General features: G+C 43.3%; 1 protein-coding gene across 1 annotated transcript in view; it reads right to left on the reverse strand.

Moving 5' to 3' along the window:
• The window catches only part of LOC144891313 (zinc finger Y-chromosomal protein 1-like), a 64,226-nt gene that overhangs the window by 25,924 nt on the left and 20,393 nt on the right, over positions 1-17,909 (reverse strand). The window contains exons 5-7 of the mRNA XM_078774078.1: positions 13,584-13,835; positions 13,221-13,384; positions 2,713-2,883 (exon numbers count right to left, since the gene is read on the reverse strand). Of these exons, the coding sequence (XP_078630204.1) occupies positions 2,713-2,883; positions 13,221-13,384; positions 13,584-13,835 (587 nt within the window). The remainder of the gene's footprint in view (positions 1-2,712; positions 2,884-13,220; positions 13,385-13,583; positions 13,836-17,909) is intronic.

The following is a 17,909-nucleotide window of genomic DNA, read 5'->3' on the forward strand; positions in this document are numbered from 1 at the left end:
CTCTCCCCCTACTCCCTTCCTCACCCTTCCTCTCCTGCCCACTCCCCCCTCTCCCCGGCAATGCCGGATACTCCTGTTAGTAAAGATATATGATAGATTGGGGAGGTGGGGATTATACATTATAAAACATTATAAAGGAAAAAGACATGTCCAACTACAAAGTAACAAGATCTACTCTGCTAATATAATAATAAACAAGCAATAGCGAGCTTCCTCAGGCCAATAGACCCCAAGCCTCGGCATGTATCGGCTCTTATTCCCGAGGTGTTGTAATTTGGTTCTGCTCACGTGCCAGAGTGAGAGTTCAATTGAGGAGTGTTTTCATTTTGCCAAATCTTAAGCAACAAATGCCAATTGCATCATTCATGGCCTGCTCTTCTCTTTTTATTATTTACTTGTGATCTGGTATTGTACGTGTAGGCTGTATGGGTGAGTGAGTGTGTGGTCCTCGTTTTTGTGTTTCTAGGGCAGGAACATGGCTGGGTTCATGTCCGGGTTGGACTTAGGGATTTGTAGGTTGCGTGATTGGTGGAGTTTCCGTTGGATGTTGTACATGCGTGGGCGTGGTGTTGGGGATCGAGCGTTGTTTTCTGCTCATCTTGCCCAGCTGTTTGCACCATCAGTTTTGACATGCGTATCAGAGGTGTTGAGTTTATTGTGTGGGTATGTCCACAGTCTACTTAGTTAGACCACCCTCTTGGCTCTTGTCGTGCCATGTTTCTCGAATTGACGACTCGTTTGTTGATCGTCATGTCTAGAACATGGGTCACATCCAAGTCAAATTTGTGGTCAGATTGCAGGCAATGATGCGCTGTGGCCGACTCTGTCACCTTCCCAAGCTTAATTGCTCTGTCATGTTCATCTAGCCTTTGTATTCTTTCCAGTTTCACCAATGCAGAATTGGTCCCAGTCACTGCACGATGAATGATAAACTACTCCTGATTTGTCACCAGTTGATACCCCGGATCTGCTCTTGCTTGTTACCTCCACCACCGAAGGTGACGGAGGTCGTTTTAACGTGTCTCTGTCTGAGCAGGATATCTCAAAAAGTTATGAATGGATTCAGACGAAACTTGGTGGACAGGTTGCATGTGCAGCACAGATGAATTGATTCGATTTTGGTGAAGATCCGGATACGAGAGTTTATTTATTTATTTATCAAGTGATTCTTCACCATTGAGAGACAGCGACAAAAACTATATATAGCATGATATTTTAAAATGTTATGGTTAGGCTATGACAAAACTTGATGGGCGAGTTAGGTCGGTGACAAAAACAAGCAGATTCGATTTTGGTTAAGGTCTGAATGCAGATCCAGCCAATCAGTGGGATACAAAACGTAAACTGATCAGCCTGGCGAAGGTATGTGCTCTATCCAGTGCCGTTCTACTTTATTACTAGATCAGCAGAATAGATTTAGTTTACCCCGCACATGCGAAGCGAAAAGCAATTGGTTAACTTTGTCTGTCTATCTGTCAATAAACATCAGTTTATGATCAAGGATCAATTTTATTTCAATTGAATGGTATATTTTGAATATGAATCGAAAAACTACTTTGAAATTCGTTTTTCCTGAAATTTTCATTTTTTGAGAAATGTCTGTGACTGGTATGCATGTGCTCCTGAATCGCTGGACATAATGAATTGAAAACTGGTGGTTGTAATCGAGGTGTGTACATGAATCCTTTCAATTGTTAAAGACAAATTAATTCTACCAGAAGTGGGAATGTTATGGAACAGGTTCTTTTGTTGAATTGAAGTTTGAAAAGAAAAGATTAATTGGTTTCTTTACATTAAAAAAACGTCATTAAACTCAAATTGCAATTTCATTTGAAAAACGTTTTTACATTAATATTCAAAAATAAATTGCATTCGAAAACGGTTAAACGTTTGTATTTCAATGTTTTGGTCACAGTTGAACCAATAGTTCCTTCATACCATTTTCTATTTTATGTTATAGAAATGCAATTAATATAAAAGCAAGTGCTTGATGACGACTTATTTTAAGGTGGGCTGGCAGGATAGCCGAGAGTCATGCACACACGCCTTTAAGTTGCCTCGCCTGCTTTTGAATCTCGACCGGGTTATAAGCTGTCACCTTGATTTTTCGCATGCATGCGAAGCATCGGTGTGTGTGCTGTCCATCGGAAGGACATTAAGCCGGAGGACCAATCAGCCATCACATGGTTGTTGGTGTATGTTAAATGTGTCTTTCGTAAAAGGGAGATGAGGTATTGCTAGCAGCCTTAAAAAAAAATACAATTTCCTGCCTAAAACTACAGCTTGAAAGTTGTTTTGTCTTCTTGGATATCACTGGACAGGAGGTTACACTGCTTGCTATCTCAGTGTGTGGTGTTGTCTGGGCGGCAGCAGCTCCTACACTATAAACAAATTCATGTTCCCCTGCTGTTCATATGTCACATGTGAATGACCGTCTTTGGCTACAAAGAACAACCATCATATATTTGAAGACAAACGATCAATTACACCTCAACAATTGCAAGGTAACGCTCGTCTGTCACATGTTGTTGATGTCACGAGTCAGCTTCATCTCAGTGTAGCAACAGGACTTTGAGTCCATTATGAGTCTTATGTGCCAAATCCAGTTACATAGAGGTTCTACATCCCTTGCTACAGAATAAAACTCACTAACATAAACTTGTGAATGTGAAAAGGAGAAGGTTAGGCGAAAGTGATGGGAGTCAGTGTCACCTGACATCGATGGGGGAAATTTCGGGTGTGGATCGAGACGATGTGTCGTTTGAGGTCAGAGGAGTTAGATGAGCGATGAGTGCAGTGTGGGCAGTGGTATTCTCGCTCCGCGCCATGTAGCACCACATGCCTGCGCAGCTCCGATAGGCATGAAAATGCAACCCCACAAACCTGCATACCCAGTAACAATGCTAGGGTAACTGCATCGGTTACGAGTGCTTTTGTAGAGTCAATGTGATGGGTTCCACAGATTCCCGCTTCCACATGTAAATTAAATCAGTTGCACCAAACCTAACCCGAAGTATAATCTACCTGAACAGAGTCAAGTATTTATCATCAATTTCCTTTGGTTTATAATAACATTGCAACAATTCATATGTGCATTTTACAATCCCTTTCAAACTGAAACTTTAGATCATATGTTAGGAAACAATCAATAGATATTGCCATTCTGTATTTATCAAAACCTTTGACTTCTAGGTTTTCTCATTTTGCAGTTGCTTTTTTTTTGGTTTGTTTTAGACTGAACTTCATGGAAGAGCAAGAAACCAAAATGGAGAAAAGGTGACGAGGTTTCATTGGGGTGGTGGGGAACTGGCAGACATCCTAGATCTACACCGGATAAACAGATCATGGATAAGCAGGGGAAAGTGAAATTAGATGATGATGATGATGATTATTAGTACAGGGTCCGTCAGGGAGGTGTGACGATTTTCAGAAAACTCGCACAGTTATTTTTAGTCGAATTTCAATTTTTGTTTTTAAAAAAGACTACATATACAATGCCATTTAATACACTGTAACAAAGACATTTTAAAAATGTAATTCATGTTTGAATTGGGTATAACAATGCAAGTGGGGGGTCCAGCGCATGCGTGATGGCTGTTGGTTACTCGTTGTTAGGCGCCATTTCAGTAGCCATGGAGCTGTGGACGATTGAACATCGCGTCTTTGTTGTTGAGACGTTTATTCAAACGGGTAGTTCGGTGGTGCTTACACAGCGCAGATTTCGTACTCACTTCAATGTTGGTCGACGTGGCGCCGTTCCGTCTCGAAACACAATATTGAAGTGAGTAAAAAAACTTCAGGACAACTGGATCTGTGAGGCCGGGAGCAGCTCGGGGAGGTGATCGAACCGTTAGGACCCCGGAAAACATCGAAAGGGTTCGACAAGCTGTGGAGGCCAGCCCTCGTCGGTCAGCGGTACGGCACGCTCGCGCTCTACGGATGTCAGACAGATCAGTTCGTCGAATTTTGCACTTGGACCTTCATTATCACGCGTACAAAATCATGGTGGTTCAAGAACTGCAGCAGAATGATTTCGTACGGCGGTTTACGTTCGCAGAAAGAATGCTGGAACTGCTGAGGGATGCTGCTGTGCTGAGAAATGCTGGAACTTTTCCACGCGTCTGCAAGAATGCTTGGACAAGAACGGCCGCCATTTAGATGATGTCATTTTTCAAACATGAATTACATTTTTTAAATGTCTTTGTTACAGTGTATTACATGGCATTATATAAGTAGTCTTTAAAAAATAAAAAAATTGAAATTCGACTAAAAATAACTGTGTACGAGTTTTCTGAAAATCGTCACACCTCCCTGACGGACCCTGTATAATGATGACGATGATGATGTGACTACTTTGAAAAACTGCTCCAAGATGATAAGATATCTCAAGAATGTTCCACAGATGAGAGAAAAGAGGAACAAAATAAAGAAGGTCGACACTAAGCCCAGAGAGCATACAGTCAAGGAGTGGCAGATTAAGGAAATTATGGTTGGGAAAAGTCCACTTAAAAGCCAGTGGAATAAAAAGCAGCCGCCAATCTTTCTTTAGTGGGAGAAGAACAAGCCCCGAGATATGGCATAATCTTTACTCGTATCAATGATACAATGGGCTTTTTGATCCCACAGCATTCCAGCATAAAAGTTGAGATGCTGGTGCCCAATGCCAAAGTGGAGAGAGACATATTCTACTACAAAAGCCCAGTCTCCAGGAAGCCAATATTAGGAATTTAGGAAATTCATAGCATAATAGAATATTGTACCCAAATGGCACTTAGCCTTGGTTGCCACTACAAAAATACATGTTTCACCTTAGCCAAGTTAATAGATAAAGGGGCAGACCTAGTTCAAGAGAATAATTTTCCTTTCAAGGAAGGTTGTTGATGCCAATCCGAGGGCGAGATGAACAATCCTCTCAGAGACAAGTTGAGGCAATGTAGAGCACCATGCGGATGAATTGTGGCACTTGTGATAAACAATCAGGAACAAGCAGTTTGGCAAGTCAAGTTACATCCTGCTTCTCGAGGACAATGCATCACCTAACACAGCCCATGTTGCAGTGACTCGAGCGAGCAAATGAGGATTTGAACAAATTTCCCATCAAACCTATTCATCATATTTGGCTCACTAAGATTTCTATCTATGGTCAAAGTTTGAGGAAAAGCATGAATGATCATGACGACGACAACAACGATGATGATGATGATGATGATGATGATGATGTTGAACCAGTGGTTGAAGAGCTTCTGGAGGTCTTCTCCAAAATGGGAATGATAACACCACATGCAACAACGCTGAACCCAGTGTATTTAACTTGAGGGGCAGTATGTTGAAAGATCAACAGTAAAAAGCAAATTGTGTTTTCTGTCAAGCTAGAAACCCTCCTGAATGCCCCTCATACACCAATAGGCCCAACTCTGAAGTCCTGCTTTCTTTCTTTTTTACATTAGTGGAAGCTATTTCATGAGCCTTAAGCCAAGCAGAAAAAGGATATATTTTTGGGAACCACATGATATTGTTGCGGTTTTCCGAAGCCCGTTCCCTTACAAAGGGGAGATTAAGCCCCTTTTTCTCCTTGGGTCTTCGAACCGCGAGACTGAGTCGCCACTTCCGGGCAGACGTGGAAAAGGGTCTCAGGACAATTTTGCACGTACCTTGAGTACCCACGCCGCAGCGGCAGCGGGGATCGAGTCTCGCATGAACCATGCGTAATGGAGTACACCCGAGCGGATGGCGTACCACGTGACCCGTGCTGTTACCTTGGTATTGAACCCGATTAGAGCGATCTAATTCGTACCATGCTAAGCCAATGATGGAAAACACAAGACGGTCGAATCAGAAGGAAGAACAGATTTATTTAACTATTTACAATGATTTGGTCGAAGAAGAGACACAGGGCAGTCTTAATCAGTCTTACTTATTTTCCCAGACAATGGGCCCACTTACACACACAGGGAGATGGAGGAAGAATATTCGCGCGCCGAACGCGCCTGCTTCGGTTGCTCCAAGAACAGCTCACCCGGCGTGGCCCTCTGGCGGTCACAGCACGTATCCCGGCGAAGGCAGGCAGGCGGGAAAATCCTCGCGGCGCGTATATCGGCAAAGGCAGGCAGAAGAAAATACACGCGTCTGTGGCCCGGCGCGGGTCGTCTTTACAGCGCGATTAATACTGCGCAGAGCGCGGGGAGCAGGGCAAAGTTCGTATACACGGAGTTATTCAGTTCCTCCAATATGACTCGACACAACGCAATCTCACACGCGTACCCTCACAACTCAGATTCGTAACTCTTCTCACCCGAACTGCTCTGGCTCTCTGACTCCTCGGGGATCTGACTCCAGCTCAACTGAGAACTCGCGTATTCTCACGCGGGGGGGGGGGGGGCTCTGGGCACAGGGTTATATGGCCCCGTCCTAGCCTGAATCGAATGTTCCAAACCCCGCCTTTTGCCGCAGTGGTAAGTCACTCCCCTCGAGCCCTGATTGGCGGCTCGCGCTTACCGTTGGCTCCTCCTCCGCCTTCCTTCGGCCTTGGTCGACTTGGTCAGGCCTGCCTCGTGGCATTTCGCGCCAAAACCAAAAGCATCGAGGCATCGTAAGGGGACCTAATTCTCATTATCCTACTCAACGCAAAACTAACAGGAAAGGTCCGCTTACATTTACTAAGAAATAACTGAGCTTAAACGAGGCTATATGTTGTAGTGTAACTAACTAGGAGGGGAAATTAACCTTTATTATAAAACCACAAAACCGCAACAATATATTGAAAGGGAGGCGAGGTGTTTGATAGGTGGTAGAGTGGATGAAAATTAGCTGTGAGCATCAAGCTTGCAAATTTTTACACTGACAATAGCTCAGAAGCTGCACTTTGCCAATAATTTAATGTGTACCCATACCGCACATTCCCTCATCCCTACTACTCCTTTCTCCCCATCCCCCCATACTTTCCTCAAAATGTTTAGACATATGTATATAATTCGAAAAAGCACATGCTCAAGCCCACACACATGCACGCACGCACGCACGCACACCTGGGCCTTGTGGAGCTGTGTATGGTCTTTTGACACAAGCTCGGCTGTGTGGATCGGGGGAACGAGCACCGTGCGCCATATGGAAGCCTACGGAGGCTGTAAGCTACAGGGATGTATGAGCAGGTGAGCAAGCTTGACTCAGATGCAGTGAAGAAGGAAGACGAAGTATTCATCACTTTGAGAGTGTCTGGACAGGACAGTTGGGAGCTTCACGTCAAAGTGAGAATGACAACGCAGCTGAAGAAGCTGAAAGAATATTACTGCCAAAGCCAGAATGTTCCTCAACAATCACTCTGGTTCAAGTATGAAGAGAAGAAGATTTTCGACCATGATACACCAAAAGAGTTGGAAATGGAAGATGGTGGGTGATGTGATCCTGGTGCAAGACAAACACAAAATGGCATTGAGATGCGAGCGGCTTGCCTCACCAGCTCTCTCGTCAGTTCCCCCACGCACAACTGCTGAAGGATATCTGTGGACTTCGGTCTTGGTGACAGATGAGAGAATCATTGAGAGAGGATGCACGAGTACGAGCACGAGTCGTGGAGCGTGCGCCCGAGTGGGATCGCAAAGCGAAAATCAGTCTCCGGTCTATGAATCGGCCTCGGCTTGCGGCCTTTGAATGATGTTGCAAGGCGGACTGAGTTACCGACATGACTGCCGGGACCTCAGGTAGTTTGTGAGCCTATGCCATTGCGGCGAACAGAGGGAAAAGCAGACATCAAGAGAGACGAAGGTGGTCTGTTGCCATTTGAATCGGTGATGCGAGGCGGGCCGAACTGCCGAAAAACAAGGTACACTGCCGTGTGAATTGCGTACAGACCTGGACTCTTGCGCAGGATATTTGGAGGACCTGGAGGGGAGGGGTCTTCAGCGGAGAGGGGGAGGGCGTCGGCGTTGAGAAGGGGAGGGATTGTGAGTGGAGAAGGAAACGTGAATGCACGCAAAGCATTGCTAGCACCAGGTCTGATAGTTTGAGAAGGTGGTTTGTGAACAGACGTGTCTCCAATGAACCAAGGAAAACTCCGGATGCCAGAAGCGAAGGTTTGAATTGAGATGGGAGGGGCTGTGAATGGAGAAGTGAACGTGAATGCACGTGAAGCACCGCCAACACTAGGTTTGATAGATTGAGACGACACTATGTGAACAGACGTGGCTCCGATAAGCCACGGGAAAATCCGGATGCCAGATGTGAAGGTATGAAGGGGTATAGGAGTTGCGGGGTCATGGCTAAGGTACCCACTGGGATGTGGAGACGGGGAATGACATGTAATGTGCATGGCTCTGTGATGGGTGGGTCATGGCGGCACTGCGAGGTGGACCATGGTAATATGTTGATCGAGGTGCCGAGAAATTCCGGGGTATCAACCCTGATGGCAGACGTAAGTCCTGGCAATTAAGGTGAGAGTAAAGCGAGCGGAATGCAATGCGGTGTAACTCATGCACATTCCAGACTCTTGGTCGAGCTGCACAGTAGGTCACGGGGGGAAAGGGGTGGGGCTTCAGTATAACGGGAGTAGGTGATGAAGGAAGACGGGGCACAGGAAAATGACGGATAATCTTGTGTTGATAAAAAAAAGAAAAATATCTCAAGCAAAGAGTCACAGGCCTCCTATAGGGGAAACCCTATGTCTGTGCGGCCACTCTAAGCAGCAGGAAAGTGCACTGTAAAAAATAATGACTGCACCTTCTCAAGCGAGGAAAAACATCACCTTGCGAAGAGACATGATTATTCCCCCCTTAATAAAATTGAGAAGATCTTTACAACAATTAAAAGATATCTAGATAAAGATAGAATATAAGAGATTACATCTAGGGCAAGGCAACAAGTGGCAAGAGAGATTAGAGTGAGGGGAGCAAAGTGCTCACTTGAAGGTGAAGACAGAGAGAGGAGGACTTTGGCCGAGATGGTATGAGAGAAAGTTTTGACTGTGCAAATCGATGGGGGACCAAACCCCGACATCGAGCCAAACCAAAGGCCACGAAGAAAGTGTGTGGCAAAAGGAAAGAATGACAGTGTCCCCTTCAAAGAGAGGCAAGATCGTTTCAGAGAAAAAGACCAGATTACTCAGGCACAAACGAAGGGGAATAGAGTGGAAAAGGCAGATGGTGATGGGCAGAAAGACAAGGGAGAGCAGCAGAATGAGGGAGAGGAGGATGGTGAAGATGATGAAGAGCAGCATAGGCTGGAAGAAGAGTTAGCCAACAAAATACAAGAGATGAAATTGATAAAACTCAGAGAAAGACCAAAACTTCATCGCATAAAAAATAATAAATAAAAAAAACCGCATAAAAAATAATAAATGGACAAAAATCTTAGTGAGATGAACAAACCATTTAATTACAAAAATTATTTCAAAATCATCCACCTTGAAGGAAATCAATGTTGTGTGTTTCGCAGCGACACTATTCATTCAAGAAAATGTAACGGGCAAACAACACCAGAAAAAGAAAAAACCAGGCCATACAAATAGAAACCAAATTCCACCTTGGAGACAGAGATTAGAGACACAAAGAGAGAAACTGCGGAAAGAAAGTAGGGCAAATACAACAGTACAGGAAAGGAAACATACACCCAAAACTAAAAAAGAGAATCCAAAGAATAAAAAACAAACACAAAATCAAAGACAAAGACCTCGAGTGATTGGGTGCTGAAAACAAACTCAAAATAGAAATGATAGCAAGGAGGATAAAACCTATGAAGAAGGAAACAATAGGAGAAAACAAAACCACATGTTTGAAAGTAACCCAAAGAGATTTTACTGTGAATTGGGGGAAAGAAAAGCAGAATGTGTCAACTCCGCCTGAAAAGAAAAACTGGAAAAATTCTGGAAAATAATTTTTGAGGATCATAAAGAACATAACATGAAAGCAGAATGGACCCCAAGCTTGGAAAAGAAGAAGCAACATCTCGAGGAAGTGCCTCCATTGAAATTATAGATGAAGAGAAAATTATAAAAACTTCAAAAGCCCAGGCCGAGATGGAATTCCAATTTTCTGGCTAAAACAACTTGATGCTCTTCACAATCACTACACCAGGACATTTAACAAACTGATCCAAGAGGAAAAGGCAGTGGATGAGTGGCTCAAAGAAGGGAATACCCTTCTCATCCCCAAATCGGAGGAAACCCAGCTTCCCCACAAATACCAGCCAATAACATTCCCACCAACCACATACAAACTGCAGACAGGAATCATCACAGAAATGATGTACCATCATCAAACACAGCAAGGAGGTTTAGAGGCAGAACAAAAGGGATGTAAGAGAGGTTGTTATGGAACAAATGATCACCGACTACTGAACAAGGCCATACTTGAAAATTGTAAAATGCGAAGAACTAAATTGTCCACCACCTGGTTAGACTATAAAAGCTTTTGACAGTGTCCCACATTCGTGGATGATAAAATACATGCAAATATACAAAATCAATCCACAAATAATCAAACTGATCGAGAAAGCAATGCAGCTCTGGAATACCACATTGATATTGTTACAGTTTTTAGAACCTTCACTTTGTAAAATAATAATTCTTGTAAATATCCCCCTTTGTAAAGGTTGCACCCTAGTTAGGCCATGTACAACACATAGGACACCTTAGAAACCTCTCTAGTTATTTCATTAGTCTATGTTTCAGTTAAGGATCTGTTTCCAATAGTTGAATCTGCGTTGTATTAATTAAATAACAGTAGGCCCCAAAGTTCCTTTCAACAGCGGTGCGATGGTTTTCAATCCCGCAAGCCGCCATAAGCCACGTGGCCGAGTTGGAGAAGAAGGGGGAGGAGTCCTCAGAGCGCCAGGAACGAAGGCATGGCCCCTCAACGCACCATCAAGGGGCGAACAATGGTGAGCGCTCGCGACCAATCAGGGCCGAGGCAAGCTCACCGGTGGGCGTTTCCAAAAGGCAGGCGGCTTGATACGCGGGCGGCCAATATAAGAGTGGCCGCGGACTACTTACAAAGTCGGACCGAAGGAGAGTGACAGAGTCGAGCTACCAGAGGCAAGTCGAAGAGAGAGAGAGGGTCGGTCCGCTACCGCGACAATATTCACCGCGCTGCCTGCCGGGTTTGGCCGCGAACTGAAACGTGGACCGGAGTGGAGCGTGACCCTGGAGCCGGACCTCAACGCTGAACCACCTGCCCGAACCTCGACGCCTATCATCGGCCTGGACCCTTCTCTTCCTTCCTACCATCCCTGCCATCCCTGCCATCCCTGCCATCCCATCCTCTCGTGTAAGTGTGTTTGTTCTGTCCTGGGCGTGTTAATTAAGAGTGTTTAAGGTTTGCCCTGTGTATCTGCTTCTTCCTCTTCAACTTTATATTCTTTACCTTTCGTTTCCTCTTCTAATACTGTATAAATAAACCATATTTGTTCTTTCTTTACCCCCTTGGTTTCTTCTCATCCGATCGCTTTCGTCCTATCCCCAATTGAATATACGTGGCACGATTTGGCCAACGCTCAGGATCGGGTTAGTCTTTTGTTAACGGCCCGAGTCGCAGCTCGCTTCGCTCGGCGCATCTATTAACGCTGCGGCTCGGGTGGAAATTATCTCCTCGCTTACGGCCGGTCTTCGTACGCAGGTATTTGGGACTTCATTGACTAATGACCCTGGCTACTACTGACCGGAAGTGACGTCATAGTTTCCAGGATCGGAGACGGCCAGTGTAAAAGACAAGGGGATTAACCCCCCCCCCCCCCTTGGTAGGGGGAGCGCCGTACTCCGAATCCGCAACAATATTAAAGCACTCAGAAGGAAATATTGAAATACCAGATGTGAAGATACGACATGGAATCTTCCAGGGAGACAATCTTTCCCCTCCTTTGTTTTGTCTGGCTCTGGACCCACTAAGTAACCTCATCGATTAACAAGGACATGGATACACCCTAACAACCAATAGAAAAACATCCAAAGGGACAGGAAAGGTGGCACATCTACTATACATGGATGATTTAAAGCTCTTCTTGCCAAATGATGAGAAATTGACAGAACAACTAAAACTAGTAAAATAAATGGTTCTCCGAGGACATTCAAATGGAATTTGGAATAGACAAGTGTGCCAAGTGCACATTTGTACAAGGCAAACCAACAAAAACAGACAACATAAAAATTTACCTTGAAACAACAATACAGCAGCTAGAAAACAAAGCATCATACAAATACCTCAGAGTAGAAGAGGTCCACAAAATACGTCACAAACAAATGTGCAAAACAATCGCCAAAGAATACCTATGTGGAACGAAGCTGATCCTGAAAACATACCTCTCCCCAAGAAACAAAATCAAAGCCATAAACCAGTTCACAGTACCAGTGTTCCAATATAGCTGCAGAATAATAAACTCACCCCAATCAGAAATCAACAGGTTTGACATCAAAACAAGAAAACTTCTTACCATCCACAAAATGTTTTACAAAACCAGGGCATCCCAAGAATGTACCTGCCGAGACGAGAGGGAGCGGCCTGATGGAACTCAACCAGGTGCACAGAGTGATCAATGTAGGACTACCTGAGTATGTGAAAGGCTCAACAGACTATCGGATGCAATTTGCAAACAAATATGAACACAACAAACCTGAAAAGGTATCCCAAACTCACTTTGCAAAGAATTTCCAAAAACAGGTGTGAATGGTAGATGCCACACAGGAAAATGAAACAGCAACAAATACGGCCCCAACAATTGCAAAAAAGACAAAATAAATATATAAAAAGAAATATCAAGTAATATACACCAACAACTGGGAGAATGACAAAAGAGCAATAAAATACAAAAAATAATTGCACAGAGTGGGGATAGACAAAGAAGGCTCACTGGAATGGCTAAGAAGACGTCAGCTCAACTGGGACGGTAAATTAATCATAATAAACGCCCAAGATCAAGGACACGACACCAATGGATTTAAAAAGATGGCGAAACTGAGCCAGACAGACAAGTGTAGATTCAGCAAGACAAAAACAGAAAGTGCTAGTCACCTGCTCTCGGGATGCAAAAAACTATCAGAACAACTTTACACACAACGGCACAACAAAATATGCAAAGTGATTCATTGGCATATCTGCAAAAAATTTCAACATCCCAGTTCCACAAAACTCATGGAAACATGAACCAGGGGCAATCATTGAAAATGAGGACGTCATGCTCCTGTATGACCTGATGATTCCATTTTGTAATGGTCCCCCTTTCTCCATTGCAAATCTCACCGTGCAGCGAAAGTTGGGCTGGTGCCTGTGCCTAGCACGAATGTGCATCTGGAGGTTGTACGCCTGTGCAGAGCGATATGTGCACAGATCACATGCATAAGGGCGTTCCCCACTGTGTGATCGCACATGTTTACGTAACTCGGAAGGATGTCGAAAACCTTTGCCTACGGAGAGGAAAAGAAACAACATAGGTTTACGACACAAAGGTTGATACGTGAAAGTAGTCACAGCCTACTTAGTTTACCCACTTCCCCACCACCGCAATTAAATGAACCATAACGCCCACATACAATGAGGATCTACATGCCCTGAACATAACAATGACCACAATAATCCAAAATAACACTCACACATCTCTCTCACCACAGTGCTGGCACAAATGAGGAAGACTCTGGCTGTGCACCGTACTCAGGTGTTGGGACAAAAGGCCAGCTTCAGCCGTTTGGTAGGGACACAGTGGACAACTGTGTGGGCTGGGTGTTGGGTGCCGGGAGCCAAGCTTGACACTCGAAGATTGGTGGTGGTGGTGGAGAGCATGAGAGTGAAAGTGAGAGCGACGGGATGTTACATAAGAGCATTGTGTGCACTGGAATAGACGTTTCGAAGAGAGTAGGGCTAGGGGAGGGTATGGGAGACAGAAAGAGAGGGTATTGCAGGTGGAAATGTATAACCCAGAACAGGGACAGCATTGATGGAGTGCAAGGGTAGGGATAAGTCATGAGGTACGCACACCAGCCTTGAAGCTGCTTATCCTGGGCTCGAATCACGGCCCAGCTATAAACTTGTTATTTCACAGGCAGAATGAGTCATCAACATGTATGCCAACCCTCGAATGGACGTTAAAATGGCCATCCTGTCTGCAGGCATAAGTTGGGGGACATTAAAAATCCCATGGTGTCCTTTATGAAGATAAGGCGACATATCGCTGGCACCTTGAACAAATTATAAATTCTTGCCCTAACCTACAGAGGAAATTACATTAGTGGTACAGCCACGCCCTCAGCCAATGGTGCTACCCCACAGCCTTGTGCTGCATACGAAAGAACGGATTAGTCATGGATTTTGCAGCATGTGATTAGGTATCAAAGTATTTCACTCAATGGGTGGTTCTATTTCTTATTGGTGCACTTCTGAATATTCCAAATTGTACAATTCAAACTTTGGAAATGAGTACAATTCAAACTGTGGAAATGAGTAAAATAATGTTAAAAGCTTGTATTTTAAAATGGTAGAAAATATCTCTTGTAGTATTCTGCAACATGGTCTTGTCATTTAACATTAGGCCACATAAATTTGGTTGCGTATAAACCAGATTCTGTCCATCAGAACATTTTATATGGCCTCGTGATCCAAGTCAGCAATACCAAAATATGTCGGTGGTGGAGCATGATTGTCTGTAGTTCATTTCAAAGCTCTCCTTGAGTTCAGCCACTGCAGGTGGAACACAATTTTATTAATAATATAATAGGTGTAAAGCTTCACCAAACAAATTTCACCCACAGTAATGAGGAAACATATCTTGACTCGTAGCATGGCACTTCATTGACAACACCATTCAGGTTTATATATCCCAAGCTGAACTCCAAAGAGCAAAACAACCTTATTTGGATGAGAGTAGATGTTTCTTGAGAAACGCTTTATGTATGGGCAAAGGTCATTCTGCACCATTTCTTATTCGGGGAACACTGCACCAACAAAAGGAATAAATAAGCTGAAGAATTAAGGTACAAAAAAAGAGAAGTACCACACAATTAAATTTCATAGTGAGGGAAAAAAGGAAAATTGTTTCTTGGTGTATACTTTTTTATAACGGTCGTTCTTCTTAATATTTGTTTTTGCAAACCTTGAAGGCTTAAACAAACAGTTGACTGTCATTAGACCAAGTTATATTAAATAAAAACAAGACCGAAAGTCTAACAGCGGTGTAGCCGGGCTTGTAAAATATTATAAACCACAAACACACATGATTAGCTTTTTAAACAGTCGCTAATGCTGCTTATAACATTAAACAAAGAAATTTGGAGGAATCCAGACATCCGTGAGGTAAGTTTTACTTACAGAACTGAGGGGAAGATCTTCTGTAATCTAGATTATACCCCACAGGGTTGGATACGTACCGTTTTGTTGGAAGAGATGCAACGCCGATGCTTTCGATATTTGATGGTCATTTTAACAATCAGTTTGTTTGTGGTTTCACACTGAATGAAAAACTAAGAGCATGGCGATTGTGATATATGACAGGTTCGACGATATGTTCAGCATGAACGGCATATAAATCAGATTGGCGGTGTGTGGAGAGTCAGCCGCCATACCGACATCAGACGTAATCACATCACCCTGTCATGTGACCAGATCCTCAGCTCTGATTGGTGTATGTTTGTGAGGGACATCCATCCATAAATACATACATACATGAGAAAGAACTGCTGAAATCTATCTATCCGGGTTCTTCACAACATCTTTGTTCCTTTCACATTTTTCTACTTTTTCATATTTCTCTCCATCCATTCTAATTCTTGTTTCTTCTTTATTTCTTTCTTTCTTTATCTATCTGTCTTGAGAGAAGTGAATTCTTGCAGAAAATTTTCTGGAAAGTTCACTTGGCTGTGCCTGGATCGATTTGAGGGTTGAGGAGTAGCAGCTCAAACCCGAATCCTATCCAGGTTCCTCCTGATGACTCCATCTTTGCTCTCTATTTCTTCTGGTTCCTCCTGATGACTCCATCTTTGCTCTTCACTTATTCTGGTTCCTTCTGATGACTCCAATGCACTATTTGGTTTTCCATTACATACAGATAGACAAACATTGTTCGAGACAGCTTTGCCCTACGGGCTATGCCGTCAAAACAAATTAGTGAGGTTTGACTGGTGCACTTTTCAGGTTGCCCGAGCAAATCATGTAAACAAGTAGTGGAGGTTGTAGATTGTGCAGAGACACTTGAAATGAAATCGTTTCACAAATTGTTTAAAATATATACTGTATATCGATAACCCTATATATACAGTCACGTGAAAAAGTAAGTACACCCAATGTAAAGTTTTGACTTTTTCAACATATTTCAACATACAGCTATTTAATCTTCATTTCAACAATATTGATAGATAAAGGTGATATAATATAACAAATATCATGAAACATTTTCATTTTGTAGTCCATTGTATAATTTAAATAAACATAAATACAAATTTCGCATGTGGAAAAAGTAAGTACACCCTTGGCTCCAATAGGTGGTATTGCCCCCTTTGGCAGAAACAACCTCAAGTAGGCGTTTCTTATAACTGTCTACCAGTCTCTGACCGACTGGGAGAAATTTTTCCCACTCCTCCATACAGAATTCTTTCAGCTGTGCGATGTTTGAGGGGTTTCTTGCATGCACAGCTCATTTCAAATCCCCCCACAACATCTCAATGGGATTTAGATCCGGGCTTTGACTTGGCCATTCCAGAACCCTCCATTTCTTTCTTTTCAGCCATTCCTTGGTGGATTTACTGGTATGTTTAGGGTCATTGTCATGTTGCAAGGTCCACCTTCGGTTGAGCTTCAACTTTCCGACAGATGGCCTCACATTATCCTCAAGCACCCTCTGGTACAATGAAGAATTCATAGTGGAGTCTATGATGGTGAGCTGCCCAGGCCCTGATGCAGCAAAGCTGCCCCAAACCATAATATTTCCACCACCATGCTTTACAGTTGGTTTCAGGTTCTTGTGGTCAAATGCTGTCTTTGGTTTTTGCGAAACATGTCTTCTGGTACTGTGGCCAAATAGCCCGACCTTTGACTCATCTGTCCAGAGCACATTGTTCCAGAAGTGCTGGTCTTTGCCTCGGTGTTCATTGGCAAAATTTAGTCTTGCCCTAATGTTCTTTCTGGACAGCAAAGGTTTCCTCCTGGCACACCTCCCATGTAGATCAAATTTGTGCAGCCTCTTTCTAATGGTAGACTCGTGCACTTTGACATCAACAGTGGCAAGAGCTCCCTGTAGGTCCCGTGATGACATTCTGGGGTTCTTAGAGACTTCTTTCAGCATCTTGCGGTCTGCTCTCGGGCTGAACTTGCTGGGGCGGCCTGGCCTGAACAAGTTGGCAATTGTTTGGAATCTTCTCCACTTGTAGATGATCTTCCGGACAGTCGAATGATTGATTTCAAATTGATTGGAGATCTTTTTAAATCCCTTCCCAGACTCGTAGGCATCTGTAACCTTCTTTCTGAAGGCCTCAGAGAGCTCTTTTGATCTAGGCATGGTGACGCCGCACACTTCAACAACAAAGTTGATTTGTTTGTGAAATAAATGTTAGCTCTTTCACGAGCTTCGATTCAGTATACAAAAAAAAAAGGAAAAAAAAAAGAAGAGCAAACCAAACTAAATGTCTGAGGTTTAAATAAGACAGGTTCCTACAAGATCCTCTCCAACGATGTTCCAATCATTTGCACCTGAGCTGGTGCACCTGATTCTAATTTTAGGTATTTGAAGTAGTGATAAATGTAGGGGTGTACTTACTTTTTCCACATGCGAAATTTGCATTTATGTTTATTTAAATTATACAATGGATTACAAAATGTAAATGTTTCATGATATTTGTTATATTATATCACCTTTATCTATCAATATTGTTGAAATGAAGATCAAATAGCTGTATGTTGAAATATGTTGAAAAAGTCAAAACTTTACATGGGGTGTACTTACTTTTT

The sequence above is a fragment of the Myxine glutinosa genome, chromosome 3 (assembly GCF_964187855.1).
Source record: "Myxine glutinosa chromosome 3, kmMyxGlut1.1, whole genome shotgun sequence".
NCBI classification, from domain to species: domain Eukaryota; kingdom Metazoa; phylum Chordata; class Myxini; order Myxiniformes; family Myxinidae; genus Myxine; species Myxine glutinosa.